The 20,341-nt window shown below is 39.3% G+C and overlaps 2 protein-coding genes across 2 annotated transcripts; both read left to right on the plus strand.

The window, feature by feature from the left end:
* The first annotated feature begins 813 nt into the window (after positions 1–813).
* Positions 814–1,623, plus strand: LOC138893108 (uncharacterized). Its single transcript, XM_070176878.1, has one exon. It carries the CDS (start codon positions 814–816, stop codon positions 1,621–1,623), a length of 810 nt encoding a protein of 269 aa, XP_070032979.1.
* A 1,140-nt stretch (positions 1,624–2,763) lies between these two features.
* LOC138893109 (uncharacterized) lies at positions 2,764–4,944 on the plus strand. The gene is made up of 2 exons (XM_070176879.1): positions 2,764–3,547; positions 4,829–4,944. Exons 1-2 carry the CDS (start codon positions 2,764–2,766, stop codon positions 4,942–4,944), a joined length of 900 nt encoding a protein of 299 aa, XP_070032980.1.
* The last annotated feature ends 15,397 nt before the right edge of the window (positions 4,945–20,341 follow it).

The following is a 20,341-nucleotide window of genomic DNA, read 5'->3' on the forward strand; positions in this document are numbered from 1 at the left end:
AGGTTTATAGAGTTAGTATGGCAGGAACAAAGTATCATTTGTGGATAGAAAGGAATCGCAAAATCTTTCAACAAGAGAGGAGAAGCGGTGGAGACATCACAAGACAAGTAATTCAAGAAGTACATTGTAGAGGCTATATGCATATACGAAAGAGAAAAGAAATGCAATACTTAAATTTTTACCCATAGCATGAATGAAGATATAGGTAGAATGAGTTAACTTTGTACTGAGTTTGGGGCCTTCTGTCCAAACTTAGGAGTTTTGTTTATACATGTAAATATTTTCAAGTGATAATAAAATTTTAATTACCAAAAAAAATATATTTCTCTCTCTAAAATACTCTCCCAATGGAAACTCTTGAACAGTAAAAGCGTGTTCTCACGTGACCCCTCATGGACCAAGTTTCGGCCGGTCAACCGGCGCGTTAACGCAGCCAAAGGACCCCCCAAAACAACCAAGGCCACAGGTGGAAGCAGTTGATATGAAAGGAAGTTACTCCACTGCAGTCACCGGGAACCCAAGTTCGAGCCATACTACCACAAGCAGCTCTACTGTAGTGGCGAGGCAGATGACTCACAATGGCAAACCAGTAGTTATTTTCAAGGCCTCTGATTACTACGGGGTGATGGCAGAGGAATGCAAATGGACCATCGTCAGAAAATTTACAATGGGCAGACCCAAAATCGAAACCATTAGGGCTAAATTCATAGAAAAATCTCCTCTAAAAGGAAATGTAAGAATTGGGGCTTATGATTATAGAAATATTTTTATTGATTTTGATAATGAAGCAATACTGTCTATTTCCAAAGATTTATGGGAATTACTGGATACTTTATGAGGATGTTCAAATGGTCACCCGATTTTGATCCTAATGAAGAAACATCTTTAGCACCAATATGGGTTCTACTACCGGAACTACATTTTCATGTTTTCAAATGGGATTATTTGAGACAAGTTCTTGAAAAAATTCGTACTCCAATGAAGGAGGACATAGCCACAATTATGAAGACAAGACAACATATGGCGAAGGTTAGAATTGAAGTTGATTTAATGAAGCCTTTACCGGATACAATGTTTGTGGGTATTGAAGGAGATGTGGTCGGATTAAAAGGCAGAGATCAAAAGTTGGAGTATGAGGGAGTCCCTGTATTTTGTAGAACATGTAAAACACAGGGACATGATGTTGCAAGGTGTAAGGTTGAAGGTAGAAATAGGGAGCAGGCTACTTCTCTCAAGAACATTGAAAATGAGGAGAATAAGCAGATTCAGGGAAGAAATCAAAGCTCGAGAGTCAATGAAAATACAAAAGTTATGGTGAATCAGAAACAAAGCGAAAATCAACCAGATTATGGATTCATGGAGGTTAAAAGCAAAAGGAGTAGGAAGAAAAAGGCTAATCAACCAGTAAGCAATGCAGCAAAAGGAAACTACCAGCAACATACCAACAACAAGAAGGAACAACTTCAAGAACAAGAAGCATCAACATCAAAACAAAAGGAAAATCACCAAACAGAGGAACTTGTTGAAAGGGCCAAGACGGAAACACAAAAAGAAAATACTACATCTCCACGGCTGGATGAAAATGATACGACAAAAGAACTTGAACGTAATGCATCAATTTAGGTGGAGAAAAAAAATCAAAAAGAGCAAGAAAAACAATAACAACAGGAAAACAAAAAAATTCATATGGGAACTTTTTAAAGGTAAAAAATAGACTCTGGACGAAAAAGGAAACCAAAGCAGATAGAAGAGGCGATCATGGAAGCTGTAGAAAGAGAAGGACAGATCAATGGCAGGCCAATATCAGTTAATATGGTCACTACTGCCAACAACGATAAGGGAAAGGGCAAGGAAGTTAGTTCTGCGCATGATTTGGGCACCAACAAACCTGATTTGAGCTGTGAGAGTAGCTCGAACAAAAATATAATATACCCTCTAACCGCATATATAGAATATATTCAAGGTAAGGGTGGTCCTATCACTATGGACTTGGGCTTACTACAATTTATCCCACATACAACAAACAATAGGCATGGTCCCGACATAGACAATAATTCTATTTATGAATCTGGGGAGGATACTAATATTGAGAATATAGAAGAAGGCTTCACAGATAATGAGGAGGTTGCTAAAAGTATTATGGAAAGCACTGAAGAAGAGGATGAGCAAATTGATGATAGTATTACTGAAATTGTTTCTCCTATACCAAAACATCACATGGATCCTGTGAGCAAAGAAACAGAAGAAGTAATCCAAAGACAAGGACTTTCACCCAGAGGAAATAAAAAAAGGAACCACAAAGGAAAATGAGGGCTATCCAAGCCTTCCAAAACCATTCAAAAAGAAGTTACTCCTCAAATCCCAAAATTGTTTTAATGATTAACATCATAAATTGGAACATCAAGGGAATTATATCTAAAGGAGCTACTATAAGGCTCGATAAACTATTCATACGTCATAAAGTGGATATGGTTGTGTTACAGGAACCTTTCCTTACCTCTGACCAAATAGAGGATTATAGAAGATTTATGGGATTTGACAAAGCTACTTCAAACAAGAATAGTAAGATTTGGTACTTTTGGAGAGACCACTTGGACAGCTCGGTTACTGAAAAAAGTAGACAACAACTCACTCTCAAAATGCACAATGACGGGAAATCCTTTAGGATCAGTGTGATATATGCAATATCAAAAGCTTCTAAAAGAAAGCACTTGTGAAATAAACTCAGAGCCATATTGTCCCAATAAAAGGCTCGACAGGGTTATGATCAATGATGATTGGGCAGAAACATATCAGATCAACAGGGTGGATCACCATACCAAAATAGGATCAGACCATAGCTTCATCACCTTCAAGTTTGGTTATGAGAACACTGAAGCAATTAAATACTTCAAATTCCTCAACTTTTGGACAAAGCAGGGTGATTACAACTCCTTGATAGAGGAAATCTGGAATAAAAAGGTGGAGGGAAACCCTAAATGGATCCTACAGCAAAATCTCAAGGCACTGGATAAGGGCTTAAGCAAGTGGTCAAGAGAAGCTATTGGAGATGCGTTCTCCACTGTCAAGCAACTGGAGAAGAATACAATGGAACTGGAACAAATTTATGAATCCAATGGCTCAGACACCAATAGACAAGCTCTGCATAAAGCTCAAGCACAATATACGAGGTGGCTTAAGATGAAGAAAGATATCCTCAGACAAAAGGCTAGAATTAGTTGGGCTGAGGAGGGCGATTCCAATTTCAAGTACTTTTATAGTGTGGTCAAAGAAAAAAGAAGAAGATCTCATATATACAGAATTAAGAACAATCAAGGAAAGTGGATAGAGGGGAATCAAGCAATCTCTTATGCGGCCATTAATCACTTTAGTAACAACTCCTCCCACTCCCACAGTGACAACAATTTCTCTATACTAGATTGTGTGGAACCACTAGTTACAGAGGAGGAAAACAACACTCTATATGAGGTCCCTGAAGAAACAATGATTAAAAATGCAATTTTCTCAATAGATCCTAATAGCTCTGCAGGTCCAGATGACTTCAATGGTTATTCTTATCCCCATCACTTTTTATTTTAGCTACTGAAGTTCTTTCTAGAGCTCTTAACAAACTCAATGGAAATAACCAATTCATTGGTTTTTCCACGAGTAATAATGGCCCTAAACTTAACCACTTAAGCTATGCAGATGACCTAATTCTTTTTTCTTTCGGTGACAGGAAATCCATAAAATTACTAATAGGAGTGTTGAATGATTATCAAGATGCATCAGGATAGGAGATCAACAAAGACAAAGATTTTTTCCTAACTCAGAACATTAGAGACAAAAGAAGTAACAGAAGGATCAAGAGATGGATTGGCTTCAACCAAGCTAAATTCCCACTCACATATCTGGGGTGTCCAATATACACAGGAAGGAAGAAAGTGTGCCATTTCTCTGACTTAGCAACAAAAGTCCTTAACAAAGCTGGTGCTTGGCAACGAAAGCTTCTCTTTTTTGGAGGAAGAGCTATCATCAATAAACATGTGCTCCAGTCACAGACCCTGTATTCTCTCGCTGCAATGGTCCCACCAAAAACTATTATTAGATAGATAGAAATGTATTTGTCGAATTATTTCTGGGGTGAGAAAGAGGGGAAGAAAAGATATCATTGGAGCTCTTGGGACAATATGAACTTTCCCTGGGAGGAAGGAGGTCTTGGTTTCAAGAAATTACAAGATATATGCGACTCTTTTGCGGCAAAAATATGGTGGAGGTTCCGGACCCAAGATAATTTATGCACTAAGTTCTTAACCGCTAAATATTGTCCTAGGTCTAACCCACTGTCTAAAGTTATAAACTCAAATGACTCTAGCACTTATAGAAACCTTTTGGAGACTAGGGAAAAGATTGAAACAAACATCCATTGGAAGATTAACAAAAGAAATAGTTTGTTTTGGTGGGACAAATGGACCTTATCTGGACCAATTAAGAAAATTCTAACCTTTCATACAAACCTGGTAACAACAAGACCATGGAATACTTTCAGAACCAGATTTGGAATATGGATCGTCTACAACAAATAGTCCCTCCCAGGGTTATTCAGGAAGTCTTTTAGGCCCACATTGGAAAGAAAAACATCAACGACCAAGCAACATGGACCCTCAATGCACACAGAACCTTCACATGCTCCTCTGCCTATAATCTCTTGAGAAAGAAAAGAGATCATACACCATGGCTCGCCAAAATATGGGATAAAGATCTACCTTCCAAAATCTCCTTCAACACTGAAGAACAGATTACCTATGGGAAATATAATTCATAAATTTCGTATTAATACATGTTGCAGGATACCAGAAGAGGAGACCAGGAATCATGTCTTTGCCTCAAGTGAATTTGCTAAAAGGATCTGGAGAACAGTTGCATCACCACTGGGATTACAATCAAGCACAAATACTGTCATAAGTATATTATATTACTGGTGGAACAAACAACCCAAAAATCCAGTCCACAAATACCTGCTCCAAATTACTCATATCATTGTTTGTTGGGAGATATGGAAAGCAAGATGTGGAAAAATGTACGGAAACAAGTCACTATCAACATTTAGGACCTACAAACAAGTTCTTTTCCAAGTCAAAATATCCATGGGCAAGAAATACAGTAAGATGGATTGCGTCACAACCCAAAATCCTAAAATATCGTGATGGTTCCTATCTTATTACTAGGCAAGCCGACAACCTCAATAAACCACAATTTCTTTCAAGTTTGAAAACATAATATTTAAATCTAGTGGAAGAATCTCACAAATACATATATAAATACACTCCCAAAATCCAGTGTCACTGAGTGCATGAGCATCTAAATGATAACAAAGTCTGACTAATAAAAACATTGTCTGAAAATATAGAACAATACAATAACTGAAAGGAAGAGAGTTAAGGTCAGCGGACGCCAGGCAGCTACCTTGATAGTCTCCAACCGATAACACTCTGAGATCTAACAGTCACCATATCCGGAGGCACCTGGATCTTCATACGAAGTGCAGAGTGTAGTGTGAGTACAACCAACTCAATAAGTAACAAGACTAACCTGCGGGCTGAAAGTAGTGACGAGCTCCGCAGGTACAATATAGTATAGAAATATAGGCATGCTTTCAAGTTCGACAGTTATACTCAGTACAAGTAAGACAGATCAACACTGCATGATATGAGGAATATACCATCTTAGTAGAAAACCTTTTGTACTCACGATCACAATCATTCGGTCAATCGGTACTATTTGTGTCCAATCTAGCTCAGGGATATTCCATCCCGTATATATATATATATATATATTGAGTGACAGTCAATCACTCAGTACCGTATAAGGCCAATCCAGCCCTGGGGTAATTTATCCCGAAATGTAAATGATTTGGACAAGATCCATGTCGAGGGAAATTTATCACAAATATAAATAAGTAAGGCAAGTCCATGCCCTGGGAAGTCCATCCCGAACATATATAAATAAGTAAGAAAAGTCCATGCCCTGGTGAGTCCATCCCGAATATAAATCATCTAAGTAAGGCAAGTCCTTGCCCTGTGTAGTCCATCCCGAATATAAATCATCTACGCTCACTGTGGGGGGTGCAGACTCCGGAGGGGCTCCTTCAGCCAAAGCGTGATATAAACCTGATATGGTCTACTGCAGGCGGACAGCCCCGATCCATAAATTAATAAAGCCTATAAGGCATTCTACAGGCGGGCAACCCCATTTCATATAATAATAATATAAAGCCAATGTGGCCTACTGTTGGCGGGAAGCCCCGATACCATAAATATCTCCACAATGGATGAACATGACTGAGTATGAAATACACATTTCAAAATAATTAAACTCAACAGCAACACAACCATGTGGTCCCAAAAATATCGGTACGTAGCCTAATCATGATCTTTAATATGAGTCTCACCTCAATTTCCTAACACGTGGAGAATATTCGGGTAATAAAATGATTCTTTAATTTTACAACTTCACATGATTTAGTCAAGTCACAATTTCTATTGTGCACCTCCACACGCATGTTACCTATCGTGTGCGTCACCTCCAATCAATTTATATAACACCAAATTTGGGGATTCATACTCTCATAACCAAGTTTAGAAGTGTTACTTACCTCAAGCCGTAAAATTATTTACTCCACTATGTCATTGCCTCGTGAATCGGTCTCCCAATGCTTCGAATCTTGTCATAATTAATTCGATTCAGTCAATGCAAATTATAGGAATTAATTCCATATGAAAATACTAATTTTCCAAAAAAATCCGAAATTTGCACCCAAAAAAGGCGATAAAAGTTACAAAATATGAACACCCATTCAACCACGAGTCTAACCATATAAATTTTACCAAATTCCGACATCAACTCGACCCTCACATCTTCAAATTTAACCAAGAGGGTTTTCTAAATTTTCCAACTTAATTCACCAATTAAATGTTAAAAATATCCATGGATTCAGGTTATTTAACCAATTTTGAGTTAAGAACACTTACCCCGTTATTTTCGTTGAAAATCTCCCAAAAGTCGCCTCTTCCCGAGCTACAATTTGTCAAAAATGGAAAATGGGACGAACAGAACTTAAAGTTTCTGTCCACGCATTTCTTCTTCGCGAACGCGATAGCTCCCTCGCGTTCGCGAAGAACATTTTTGTGCTGCCCGTATTTCCTCCTTCGCGAATGTGAGACAAGTCTTGCGAACGCGAAGACCAATTTCCCCTAGGACGGCTTTCCCTTTCGCGAACGCGAGGCCTCGATCGCAAACGAGTAGCTTTGCCCCTCGACCCTTCGCGAACGCGTACCCTCGGTAGCGAACGTGAAGCACAAAATGGGCCATTTTGAATTTCCTCTTCGTGAACGCGAGACTCCCCTCCCAAATGCGATGAAGGAAACCAAATACAGGCATCAGAAAATTCCAGCAACTGTTTAAGTCCAAATTTCGCTCCGTTAACCATCCGAAACTCACCCGAGGCCGCCGGGACCTCAACCAAATACCCCAACAAGTCCTAAAACATCATACAAACTTACTCGAAACCTCAAATCATACCAAACAATGCTAAAATCACAAATCACACCACAATTCAAGCTTAACGAAAACTAACGAATTCCAACTTCTATACATGATGCCGAAACCTATCAATTCAATTCCGATTGACCTCAAATTTTTTACACAAGTCATAAATGACATAACGGAGCTATAAAAATTTTCAGAACTAGATTCTGACTCCGATATCAAAAAGTCAACTCCCTGGTCAAACATCCAAACTTAAATTTCTATTTTATCCATTATTTAATTACGAACTTCTAATTAATTTTTCGGACACACTCCTAAGTCCAAAATCACCATACGAAGCTATTTGAATCATCAAAACTTTATTCTGGGGTCGTTTACACATATGTCGACATCTAGCCAACCTTTTCAACTTAAGTTTTAAACTTTGGAACTAAGTGTTCCCATTCATTCCAAGACCTCACCGGACCCGAACCAATTGCCCCAGCAAGTCATATAACAACTGTAAAGTACAAATTGAGAAGTAAATAGGGGAACAGGGTTGTAATACTCAAAATGACCAGCCCGGTCGTTATATTCTCCCGCACTTAAATATGCGTTCGTCCTCGAACGTGCCAGGAGTTGTTCCTAAGCCTTTAAATCACGGTTCCACCTTACCATGCACATACACGGGGGTGATCCCACTTCACTGTATTCTTTGTAGGACTGACAACACAACATAACTGAAAGTCATTAATCTAACCTTAGCCCAAAAATATAGAACCCGATTTCCAACATCCAGAATTTCGTACAAGACCCAAATCTCACAATTACACACTGTATTAGTCTAGACAAGCTATATCAAGACATAACCATAACCCCAAGTATAGTCACATAACATACTACACAACTCGCATACTCGCAACACCATTTACGATCACAATAACTACTCAAAACCAACCCGGTACTAGTATTAAATCCCATACCAAAGAAAACTTCGTTCCAAAACCTTCGTACACTACTGATAATGAAAGAAACACGCGGAATCTCATAACCACTCATCAGGTCAACAAGTCATGGAGCTCTCTCGCCCCAAAAAGAACCATAATCACTTTCTAAGCCGACTTTCAATATTATCCTCCCAAATATACCGTAATCAAACCTGATATTACCCATTCTAGGTCCGATGACCTTATATTATCAAACACAACTATTTCACAGACACGCCCCACCAATAAAACTCAAGCCACAAAATGTGCAATCCGTGTACCCAAAAATGGAAAATGTCTCAAAGAAGAGAACCGTATTGCAAGTTCAACAAGCACCACCACAACTGCAATGCTATAAGCTCATCATATATAGTAGAACCAAGACACACAAATTTTGTAATGGTAACCAGCTCTTCTAGAGCTCACATTAATATCAACCGCGCGGACAACTCACATGCTATAGTATCAATATCTGGACCAGCACGGATAACTCATGTGCCAATAACATAAATGTCTGGACTCGCATGCACAACTCACGTGCTAATAATATCAATCGCATGGCATGCTCATAGGCCTCCAGTCCAAGCGTATCATACATGAGCAATCAAATAAGTACATATGTATATGATAACTGAAATAAAATTCACACGCTCCTGGACTGGTATAAATAACATGCCATAGAGTAGGCATGTGCAAAACGTGCTATCACAACCCAAATTGGCAAGTTAACGCATAAATAGTAACTACCCAGATTATTCAGGGAATTAGCCTCTTTGTAACCTCAAGTATAGACAAGATAGTTATCAACAAATGTACGAACATGAGAAACATTATAACTTTACGCTTAATAGTCAACTCGAGGGATATCATAGCCTAAGCATTCTTCCGAGTATGAATACTTGCCCCGATGCCCGCACATGGGCTCAAACCTCACATATATGTGCACTCATAGCGCGTAGCTATCACAAATAATTAACGCAACTAGTGCCTCCACTGAGTTTAAATAAAATACTCACCTCAAACAGGTCGCAACCCTGAAACAATATGGTTCTGAGAACTCCTAGTCTCCAAATTTGTAGAACGCACCGGTCCTAACTCCAGCACTCGAATGACTAACACATCTTTCATGCACGATCCTCCCACTAGAAACACTTCCAAAATTCTTTTGTGCCACATAGCAATAATTTGAATATCAGTAGTCTATCGACCAGGTGAGTACCGCAATACCAATGAACATCCGTAAGTCAAAATGCAATGCGCCTTCTAAAATATGCACCCCTCTCAGGGATTACCGAGAAATTATAACATTCATCTAAATATCTGAAACTGACCATGTTCTCCAAAATTCGGGATCTTCCTTTCAAGAATTAACTGCCACCTTGTACATGTAAATCTAAATCCCGCACAACACACTACATCTATTATGTGAAAAGCATGAGAATCTCATTATAAACTTTGAGTCACCATCAAATTACATACCCGGTTAGTTAGAAACCTTTCTCTTGCTTCTTTCAAGGAGAAAATCACAATACACAACACGTTCCCCACACCGGTAGAAAATATTCGGCTCAAACCATGGTAGATACCATCAAGAATACTTTGAAATCCATTTTCACATAACCAAGCTATCAGAATTGAATTCCTCTAACTCGACCAAGCCACATAGGTCACCAAACCCAAGAGTATTAACACCAAAACATCTGTAGAACCTCATCACATCATAATTACCCAAAAGAACTGAGCATACCATTACCATATTGGTCTAGCCTACTACCCAGTTGACCTATTTTATCTGATTTTCTTCTGAATTACCCTCAAGTTGACACTTCTCCTTGTCAGAACACTATGATCCTCACTCAAAGCTCACTAGAAGACATCCTAATATAAAACAACACTACCTAAGGCCCATAAGTCACTGTATTCTTCTTAAGCACCCCCATAAGTACCACAACCGAAACACCCACTCTGAAAATACCTTATGTTAATTTAAAATGTTTCTTTTACCTTTCTTATACTGGAATGTAGAATCCATAGTCATACAGAATTACCGCAAGGCCCGGCACCATCAAATGCAAATCTCTGATTTTATCCATACACAAGTCCGAAAAAATTCTCAATTGCTATATATAAATTTTGAACCCATTAGAACCTTCTCGGCAGTCACCCACTTTGCTAAAATCTAAATTGCACTACCCCAACGGGCCGAAAGACATGTGCCCCATTAGCACAACAACACTCAAAGAAGTAAACCTGCCTTAACACCACCGATCAAGTTCATACTTCGTGCGCACTACATACTTCGCAAATAATAAGTCAGTCTTCCCATGATTTTCATATACTCATAAAGTGCAATATAACCCGTATCGAGGAATTTTCTTACTCGACTCATCCTCCATCTCAACCTCTAGAAGTCATAGGTAATCAACAAGTATACCTCAGACCAAAATCAATACAACACATAATCGTGCAATCAAATCGTAGATAGTAGACTCCCCCACTTGGCTCAAAGCCACATAATAAAACAACTGATAACTCCCCATACCCATACTCTATTACTGCCATAATACTGCAGTCAGTTCAACAAAAATTATTCACAAGCTCAGGTAACACAGACCATAAAATACCTCAAATTATCTACTTAGCTCGCCTTCATTCTCGTGATGGTCATGTCGACTTCCTTGACCATTTCGAATTCAAATATCCACACATAGAACCTGATGGTAGAAAAGAAATTCTCCACACAATATTGTAAGGACCACACATCCGTAAATTACTTCGCAGGAGATAACCCACCTGCTTAGCCTAAAATTGGCATCTTGATACGCCTTTCCGCAGCCACAATTACTATGCAATCGCTTAATCTCCCTGGGTCTAAACTCACCACAAGACATGAAAAATCTACTTTGTTCCACAACTAAACAACATGGAAAAAAATCTTTCAACACACTCATAATTCGAGACTATACGTCATATCAAAATAGAAATCAAGCACCCAATAGTCCTTTTTACATCCCAACAAAATCATCCTGTTATATTCGAACCATCTGGACACATTCCGCAGTCACATCATACTCATTATATGGTCATTTCACCGCTCATCGACCCACAAATTCTACTCATAGGGACACTTCCAGACATATGAGTCCAAATATACAACTTCACACAACTGAAGCTACCGAGCCTAAGTTGCGGTCTCAACCTGGCCTCAAGTCCTCCATACTGGCCCATCACCAAAACACAAAATACACATCTCGAACCTCATTCATGGAATTGCAAGACGATGATACACAGCTGATACCGAGCGCTCACATGCGCATACGAATGCGTGGAAGGAATTCAAAGAGTTATATTTCAAGCTGAATCAATTCCGCACGATAAGGAGAGAAAGATGGGAAGTTTATCCTAAAATGCCATGTAGCCTCTCAAAGATAAGTATGGACCTTATCATACTGATCCGCAAGACTCTACTAGATGTTTGCTCATGACTCGTGATACTTATGGAACCTAGGCTCTGATATCAACTTGTCACGACCCAAAGTCCTAACCTGTCATGATGGCGTCTATCTCATTACTAGGCAAGCCAACAACCTAAATAAACCACAATTTCTTTAGAGTTTGAAAACATAATATTAAATCCAGTGGAAGAATCTCACAAATACATTTATAAATACATTCCCGAAGAACGGTGTCACTGAGTACATGAGCATCTAAATGATAAAAAGTCTGACTGATAAAAACACTGTCTGAAAATATAGAACAGTACAATAACTTAAACGAAGAGAGTCAAGGTCAGCGGACACCAGGCAACTACCTTGATAGTCTCCAACCGATAACACTCTCAGATCTAACAGTCGCCGTGTCCGGAGGCAGCTAGATCTGCACATAAGGTGCACAGTATAGTATGAGTACAACCAACTCAATAAGTAACAAGACTAACCTCTGGATGAAATTAGTGACGAGCTCCGCAAGAACAATCCAGTATAGAAATAACAGTACAGAAATGTAGGCATGCTTTCAAGTTCAACAGTTAAACTCAGTACAAGTAAGATAGATCAATACTGCCTGATATGAGGAATATAATATCTCAATGGAAAACCTTGTGTACTTACTATCATAATCATTCGGTTAATCGGTACTGTTTGTGGCCAATCCAGCCTAGGGATATATATATATACACACACACACACACACACACACACATTGACTGACAGTCATTCACTCAGTACCGTATAAGGCCAATCCAACCCTGGGGTAATTTATCCCCAAATATAAATGGTTTGGACAAGATCCATGTCTAGGGAAATTCATCACAAATATAAATAAGTAAGGCAAGTCCATGCCCTGGGAAGTCCATCCCGAACATATATAAATAAGTAAGAAAAGTCCATGCCCTGGTGAGTCCATCCCGAATATAAATCATCTAAGTAAGGCAAGTCCTTGCCCTGTGTAGTCCATCCCGAATATAAATCATCTACGCTCACTGTGGGGGGTGCAGACTCCGGAGGGGCTCCTTCAGCCAAAGCGTGATATAAACCTGATATGGTCTACTGCAGGCGGACAGCCCCGATCCATAAATTAATAAAGCCTATAAGGCATTCTACAGGCGGGCAACCCCATTTCATATAATAATAATATAAAGCCAATGTGGCCTACTGTTGGCGGGAAGCCCCGATACCATAAATATCTCCACAATGGATGAACATGACTGAGTATGAAATACACATTTCAAAATAATTAAACTCAACAGCAACACAACCATGTGGTCCCAAAAATATCGGTACGTAGCCTAATCATGATCTTTAATATGAGTCTCACCTCAATTTCCTAACACGTGGAGAATATTCGGGTAATAAAATGATTCTTTAATTTTACAACTTCACATGATTTAGTCAAGTCACAATTTCTATTGTGCACCTCCACACGCATGTTACCTATCGTGTGCGTCACCTCCAATCAATTTATATAACACCAAATTTGGGGATTCATACTCTCATAACCAAGTTTAGAAGTGTTACTTACCTCAAGCCGTAAAATTATTTACTCCACTATGTCATTGCCTCGTGAATCGGTCTCCCAATGCTTCGAATCTTGTCATAATTAATTCGATTCAGTCAATGCAAATTATAGGAATTAATTCCATATGAAAATACTAATTTTCCAAAAAAATCCGAAATTTGCACCCAAAAAAGGCGATAAAAGTTACAAAATATGAACACCCATTCAACCACGAGTCTAACCATATAAATTTTACCAAATTCCGACATCAACTCGACCCTCACATCTTCAAATTTAACCAAGAGGGTTTTCTAAATTTTCCAACTTAATTCACCAATTAAATGTTAAAAATATCCATGGATTCAGGTTATTTAACCAATTTTGAGTTAAGAACACTTACCCCGTTATTTTCGTTGAAAATCTCCCAAAAGTCGCCTCTTCCCGAGCTACAATTTGTCAAAAATGGAAAATGGGACGAACAGAACTTAAAGTTTCTGTCCACGCATTTCTTCTTCGCGAACGCGATAGCTCCCTCGCGTTCGCGAAGAACATTTTTGTGCTGCCCGTATTTCCTCCTTCGCGAATGTGAGACAAGTCTTGCGAACGCGAAGACCAATTTCCCCTAGGACGGCTTTCCCTTTCGCGAACGCGCGGCCTCGATCGCAAACGAGTAGCTTTGCCCCTCGACCCTTCGCGAACGCGTACCCTCGGTAGCGAACGTGAAGCACAAAATGGGCCATTTTGAATTTCCTCTTCGTGAACGCGAGACTCCCCTCCCAAATGCGATGAAGGAAACCAAATACAGGCATCAGAAAATTCCAGCAACTGTTTAAGTCCAAATTTCGCTCCGTTAACCATCCGAAACTCACCCGAGGCCGCCGGGACCTCAACCAAATACCCCAACAAGTCCTAAAACATCATACAAACTTACTCGAAACCTCAAATCATACCAAACAATGCTAAAATCACAAATCACACCACAATTCAAGCTTAACGAAAACTAACGAATTCCAACTTCTATACATGATGCCGAAACCTATCAATTCAATTCCGATTGACCTCAAATTTTTTACACAAGTCATAAATGACATAACGGAGCTATAAAAATTTTCAGAACTAGATTCTGACTCCGATATCAAAAAGTCAACTCCCTGGTCAAACATCCAAACTTAAATTTCTATTTTATCCATTATTTAATTACGAACTTCTAATTAATTTTTCGGACACACTCCTAAGTCCAAAATCACCATACGAAGCTATTTGAATCATCAAAACTTTATTCTGGGGTCGTTTACACATATGTCGACATCTAGCCAACCTTTTCAACTTAAGTTTTAAACTTTGGAACTAAGTGTTCCCATTCATTCCAAGACCTCACCGGACCCGAACCAATTGCCCCAGCAAGTCATATAACAACTGTAAAGTACAAATTGAGAAGTAAATAGGGGAACAGGGTTGTAATACTCAAAATGACCAGCCCGGTCGTTATATTCTCCCGCACTTAAATATGCGTTCGTCCTCGAACGTGCCAGGAGTTGTTCCTAAGCCTTTAAATCACGGTTCCACCTTACCATGCACATACACGGGGGTGATCCCACTTCACTGTATTCTTTGTAGGACTGACAACACAACATAACTGAAAGTCATTAATCTAACCTTAGCCCAAAAATATAGAACCCGATTTCCAACATCCAGAATTTCGTACAAGACCCAAATCTCACAATTACACACTGTATTAGTCTAGACAAGCTATATCAAGACATAACCATAACCCCAAGTATAGTCACATAACATACTACACAACTCGCATACTCGCAACACCATTTACGATCACAATAACTACTCAAAACTAACCCGGTACTAGTATTAAATCCCATACCAAAGAAAACTTCGTTCCAAAACCTTCGTACACTACTGATAATGAAAGAAACACGCGGAATCTCATAACCACTCATCAGGTCAACAAGTCATGGAGCTCTCTCGCCCCAAAAAGAACCATAATCACTTTCTAAGCCGACTTTCAATATTATCCTCCCAAATATACCGTAATCAAACCTGATATTACCCATTCTAGGTCCGATGACCTTATATTATCAAACACAACTATTTCACAGACACGCCCCACCAATAAAACTCAAGCCACAAAATGTGCAATCCGTGTACCCAAAAATGGAAAATGTCTCAAAGAAGAGAACCGTATTGCAAGTTCAACAAGCACCACCACAACTGCAATGCTATAAGCTCATCATATATAGTAGAACCAAGACACACAAATTTTGTAATGGTAACCAGCTCTTCTAGAGCTCACATTAATATCAACCGCGCGGACAACTCACATGCTATAGTATCAATATCTGGACCAGCACGGATAACTCATGTGCCAATAACATAAATGTCTGGACTCGCATGCACAACTCACGTGCTAATAATATCAATCGCATGGCATGCTCATAGGCCTCCAGTCCAAGCGTATCATACATGAGCAATCAAATAAGTACATATGTATATGATAACTGAAATAAAATTCACACGCTCCTGGACTGGTATAAATAACATGCCATAGAGTAGGCATGTGCAAAACGTGCTATCACAACCCAAATTGGCAAGTTAACGCATAAATAGTAACTACCCAGATTATTCAGGGAATTAGCCTCTTTGTAACCTCAAGTATAGACAAGATAGTTATCAACAAATGTACGAACATGAGAAACATTATAACTTTACGCTTAATAGTCAACTCGAGGGATATCATAGCCTAAGCATTCTTCCGAGTATGAATACTTGCCCCGATGCCCGCACATGGGCTCAAACCTCACATATATGTGCACTCATAGCGCGTAGCTATCACAAATAATTAACGCAACTAGTGCCTCCACTGAGTTTAAATAAAATACTCACCTCAAACAGGTCGCAACCCTGAAACAATATGGTTCTGAGAACTCCTAGTCTCCAAATTTGTAGAACGCACCGGTCCTAACTCCAGCACTCGAATGACTAACACATCTTTCATGCACGATCCTCCCACTAGAAACACTTCCAAAATTCTTTTGTGCCACATAGCAATAATTTGAATATCAGTAGTCTATCGACCAGGTGAGTACCGCAATACCAATGAACATCCGTAAGTCAAAATGCAATGCGCCTTCTAAAATATGCACCCCTCTCAGGGATTACCGAGAAATTATAACATTCATCTAAATATCTGAAACTGACCATGTTCTCCAAAATTCGGGATCTTCCTTTCAAGAATTAACTGCCACCTTGTACATGTAAATCTAAATCCCGCACAACACACTACATCTATTATGTGAAAAGCATGAGAATCTCATTATAAACTTTGAGTCACCATCAAATTACATACCCGGTTAGTTAGAAACCTTTCTCTTGCTTCTTTCAAGGAGAAAATCACAATACACAACACGTTCCCCACACCGGTAGAAAATATTCGGCTCAAACCATGGTAGATACCATCAAGAATACTTTGAAATCCATTTTCACATAACCAAGCTATCAGAATTGAATTCCTCTAACTCGACCAAGCCACATAGGTCACCAAACCCAAGAGTATTAACACCAAAACATCTGTAGAACCTCATCACATCATAATTACCCAAAAGAACTGAGCATACCATTACCATATTGGTCTAGCCTACTACCCAGTTGACCTATTTTATCTGATTTTCTTCTGAATTACCCTCAAGTTGACACTTTTCCTTGTCAGAACACTATGATCCTCACTCAAAGCTCACTAGAAGACATCCTAATATAAAACAACACTACCTAAGGCCCATAAGTCACTGTATTCTTCTTAAGCACCCCCATAAGTACCACAACCGAAACACCCACTCTGAAAATACCTTATGTTAATTTAAAATGTTTCTTTTACCTTTCTTATACTGGAATGTAGAATCCATAGTCATACAGAATTACCGCAAGGCCCGGCACCATCAAATGCAAATCTCTGATTTTATCCATACACAAGTCCGAAAAAATTCTCAATTGCTATATATAAATTTTGAACCCATTAGAACCTTCTCGGCAGTCACCCACTTTGCTAAAATCTAAATTGCACTACCCCAACGGGCCGAAAGACATGTGCCCCATTAGCACAACAACACTCAAAGAAGTAAACCTGCCTTAACACCACCGATCAAGTTCATACTTCGTGCGCACTACATACTTCGCAAATAATAAGTCAGTCTTCCCATGATTTTCATATACTCATAAAGTGCAATATAACCCGTATCGAGGAATTTTCTTACTCGACTCATCCTCCATCTCAACCTCTAGAAGTCATAGGTAATCAACAAGTATACCTCAGACCAAAATCAATACAACACATAATCGTGCAATCAAATCGTAGATAGTAGACTCCCCCACTTGGCTCAAAGCCACATAATAAAACAACTGATAACTCCCCATACCCATACTCTATTACTGCCATAATACTGCAGTCAGTTCAACAAAAATTATTCACAAGCTCAGGTAACACAGACCATAAAATACCTCAAATTATCTACTTAGCTCGCCTTCATTCTCGTGATGGTCATGTCGACTTCCTTGACCATTTCGAATTCAAATATCCACACATAGAACCTGATGGTAGAAAAGAAATTCTCCACACAATATTGTAAGGACCACACATCCGTAAATTACTTCGCAGGAGATAACCCACCTGCTTAGCCTAAAATTGGCATCTTGATACGCCTTTCCGCAGCCACAATTACTATGCAATCGCTTAATCTCCCTGGGTCTAAACTCACCACAAGACATGAAAAATCTACTTTGTTCCACAACTAAACAACATGGAAAAAAATCTTTCAACACACTCATAATTCGAGACTATACGTCATATCAAAATAGAAATCAAGCACCCAATAGTCCTTTTTACATCCCAACAAAATCATCCTGTTATATTCGAACCATCTGGACACATTCCGCAGTCACATCATACTCATTATATGGTCATTTCACCGCTCATCGACCCACAAATTCTACTCATAGGGACACTTCCAGACATATGAGTCCAAATATACAACTTCACACAACTGAAGCTACCGAGCCTAAGTTGCGGTCTCAACCTGGCCTCAAGTCCTCCATACTGGCCCATCACCAAAACACAAAATACACATCTCGAACCTCATTCATGGAATTGCAAGACGATGATACACAGCTGATACCGAGCGCTCACATGCGCATACGAATGCGTGGAAGGAATTCAAAGAGTTATATTTCAAGCTGAATCAATTCCGCACGATAAGGAGAGAAAGATGGGAAGTTTATCCTAAAATGCCATGTAGCCTCTCAAAGATAAGTATGGACCTTATCATACTGATCCGCAAGACTCTACTAGATGTTTGCTCATGACTCGTGATACTTATGGAACCTAGGCTCTGATATCAACTTGTCACGACCCAAAGTCCTAACCTGTCATGATGGCGTCTATCTCATTACTAGGCAAGCCAACAACCTAAATAAACCACAATTTCTTTAGAGTTTGAAAACATAATATTAAATCCAGTGGAAGAATCTCACAAATACATTTATAAATACATTCCCGAAGAACGGTGTCACTGAGTACATGAGCATCTAAATGATAAAAAGTCTGACTGATAAAAACACTGTCTGAAAATATAGAACAGTACAATAACTTAAACGAAGAGAGTCAAGGTCAGCGGACACCAGGCAACTACCTTGATAGTCTCCAACCGATAACACTCTCAGATCTAACAGTCGCCGTGTCCGGAGGCAGCTAGATCTGCACATAAGGTGCACAGTATAGTATGAGTACAACCAACTCAATAAGTAACAAGACTAACCTCTGGATGAAATTAGTGACGAGCTCCGCAAGAACAATCCAGTATAGAAATAACAGTACAGAAATGTAGGCATGCTTTCAAGTTCAACAGTTAAACTCAGTACAAGTAAGATAGATCAATACTGCCTGATATGAGGAATATAATATCTCAATGGAAAACCTTGTGTACTTACTATCATAATCATTCGGTTAATCGGTACTGTTTGTGGCCAATCCAGCCTAGGGATATATATATATACACACACACACACACACACACACACATTGACTGACAGTCATTCACTCAGTACCGTATAAGGCCAATCCAACCCTGGGGTAATTTATCCCCAAATATAAATGGTTTGGACAAGATCCATGTCTAGGGAAATTCATCACAAATATAAATAGTAAGGCATGTCCATGCCCTGGGAAGTCCATCCCGAACATATATAAATAAGTAAGGCAAGTCCATGCCCTGGGAAGTCTATGCCCTCGGAAGTCCATCACAAATATAAATCATCTATGTAAGGCAAGTCCATGCCCTGGGAAATCCATCCCGAATATAAATCATCTACGCTCACTATGAGGGGTTGCAGACTCCGGAGGGACTCCTTCAGCCCAAGCGTGATATAAAGCCGATATGGCCTGCTGCAGACGGGCAGCCCCGATCCATATAATAATAAAGCCTATAAGGCCTGCTGTAAGTGGGCAACCCCGTTCCATATAATAATAATATAAATCCAATATGGCCTGCTGTAGGCGGGCAGCCCCGATCCCATAAATATCTCCACAATGGATGAACATGACTGAGTATTAAATACACATTTCAAAACAATTAAACTCAACAACAACACAACCATGTGGTCCCAAAAATATCGGCACGTAGCCTAATCATGATCTTTAATAAGAGTCTCACCTCAATTTCCTAACACATGGAGAATATTCGGGTAATAAAATGATTCTTTAATTTCACAACTTCACATGATTTAGTCAAGTCAGAATTTCTATTGTGCACCTCCACACGCTCGTTACCTATCGTGTGCGTCACCTCCAATCA

The sequence above is a fragment of the Nicotiana tomentosiformis genome, chromosome 5 (genome assembly GCF_000390325.3).
Source record: "Nicotiana tomentosiformis chromosome 5, ASM39032v3, whole genome shotgun sequence".
NCBI classification, from domain to species: domain Eukaryota; kingdom Viridiplantae; phylum Streptophyta; class Magnoliopsida; order Solanales; family Solanaceae; genus Nicotiana; species Nicotiana tomentosiformis.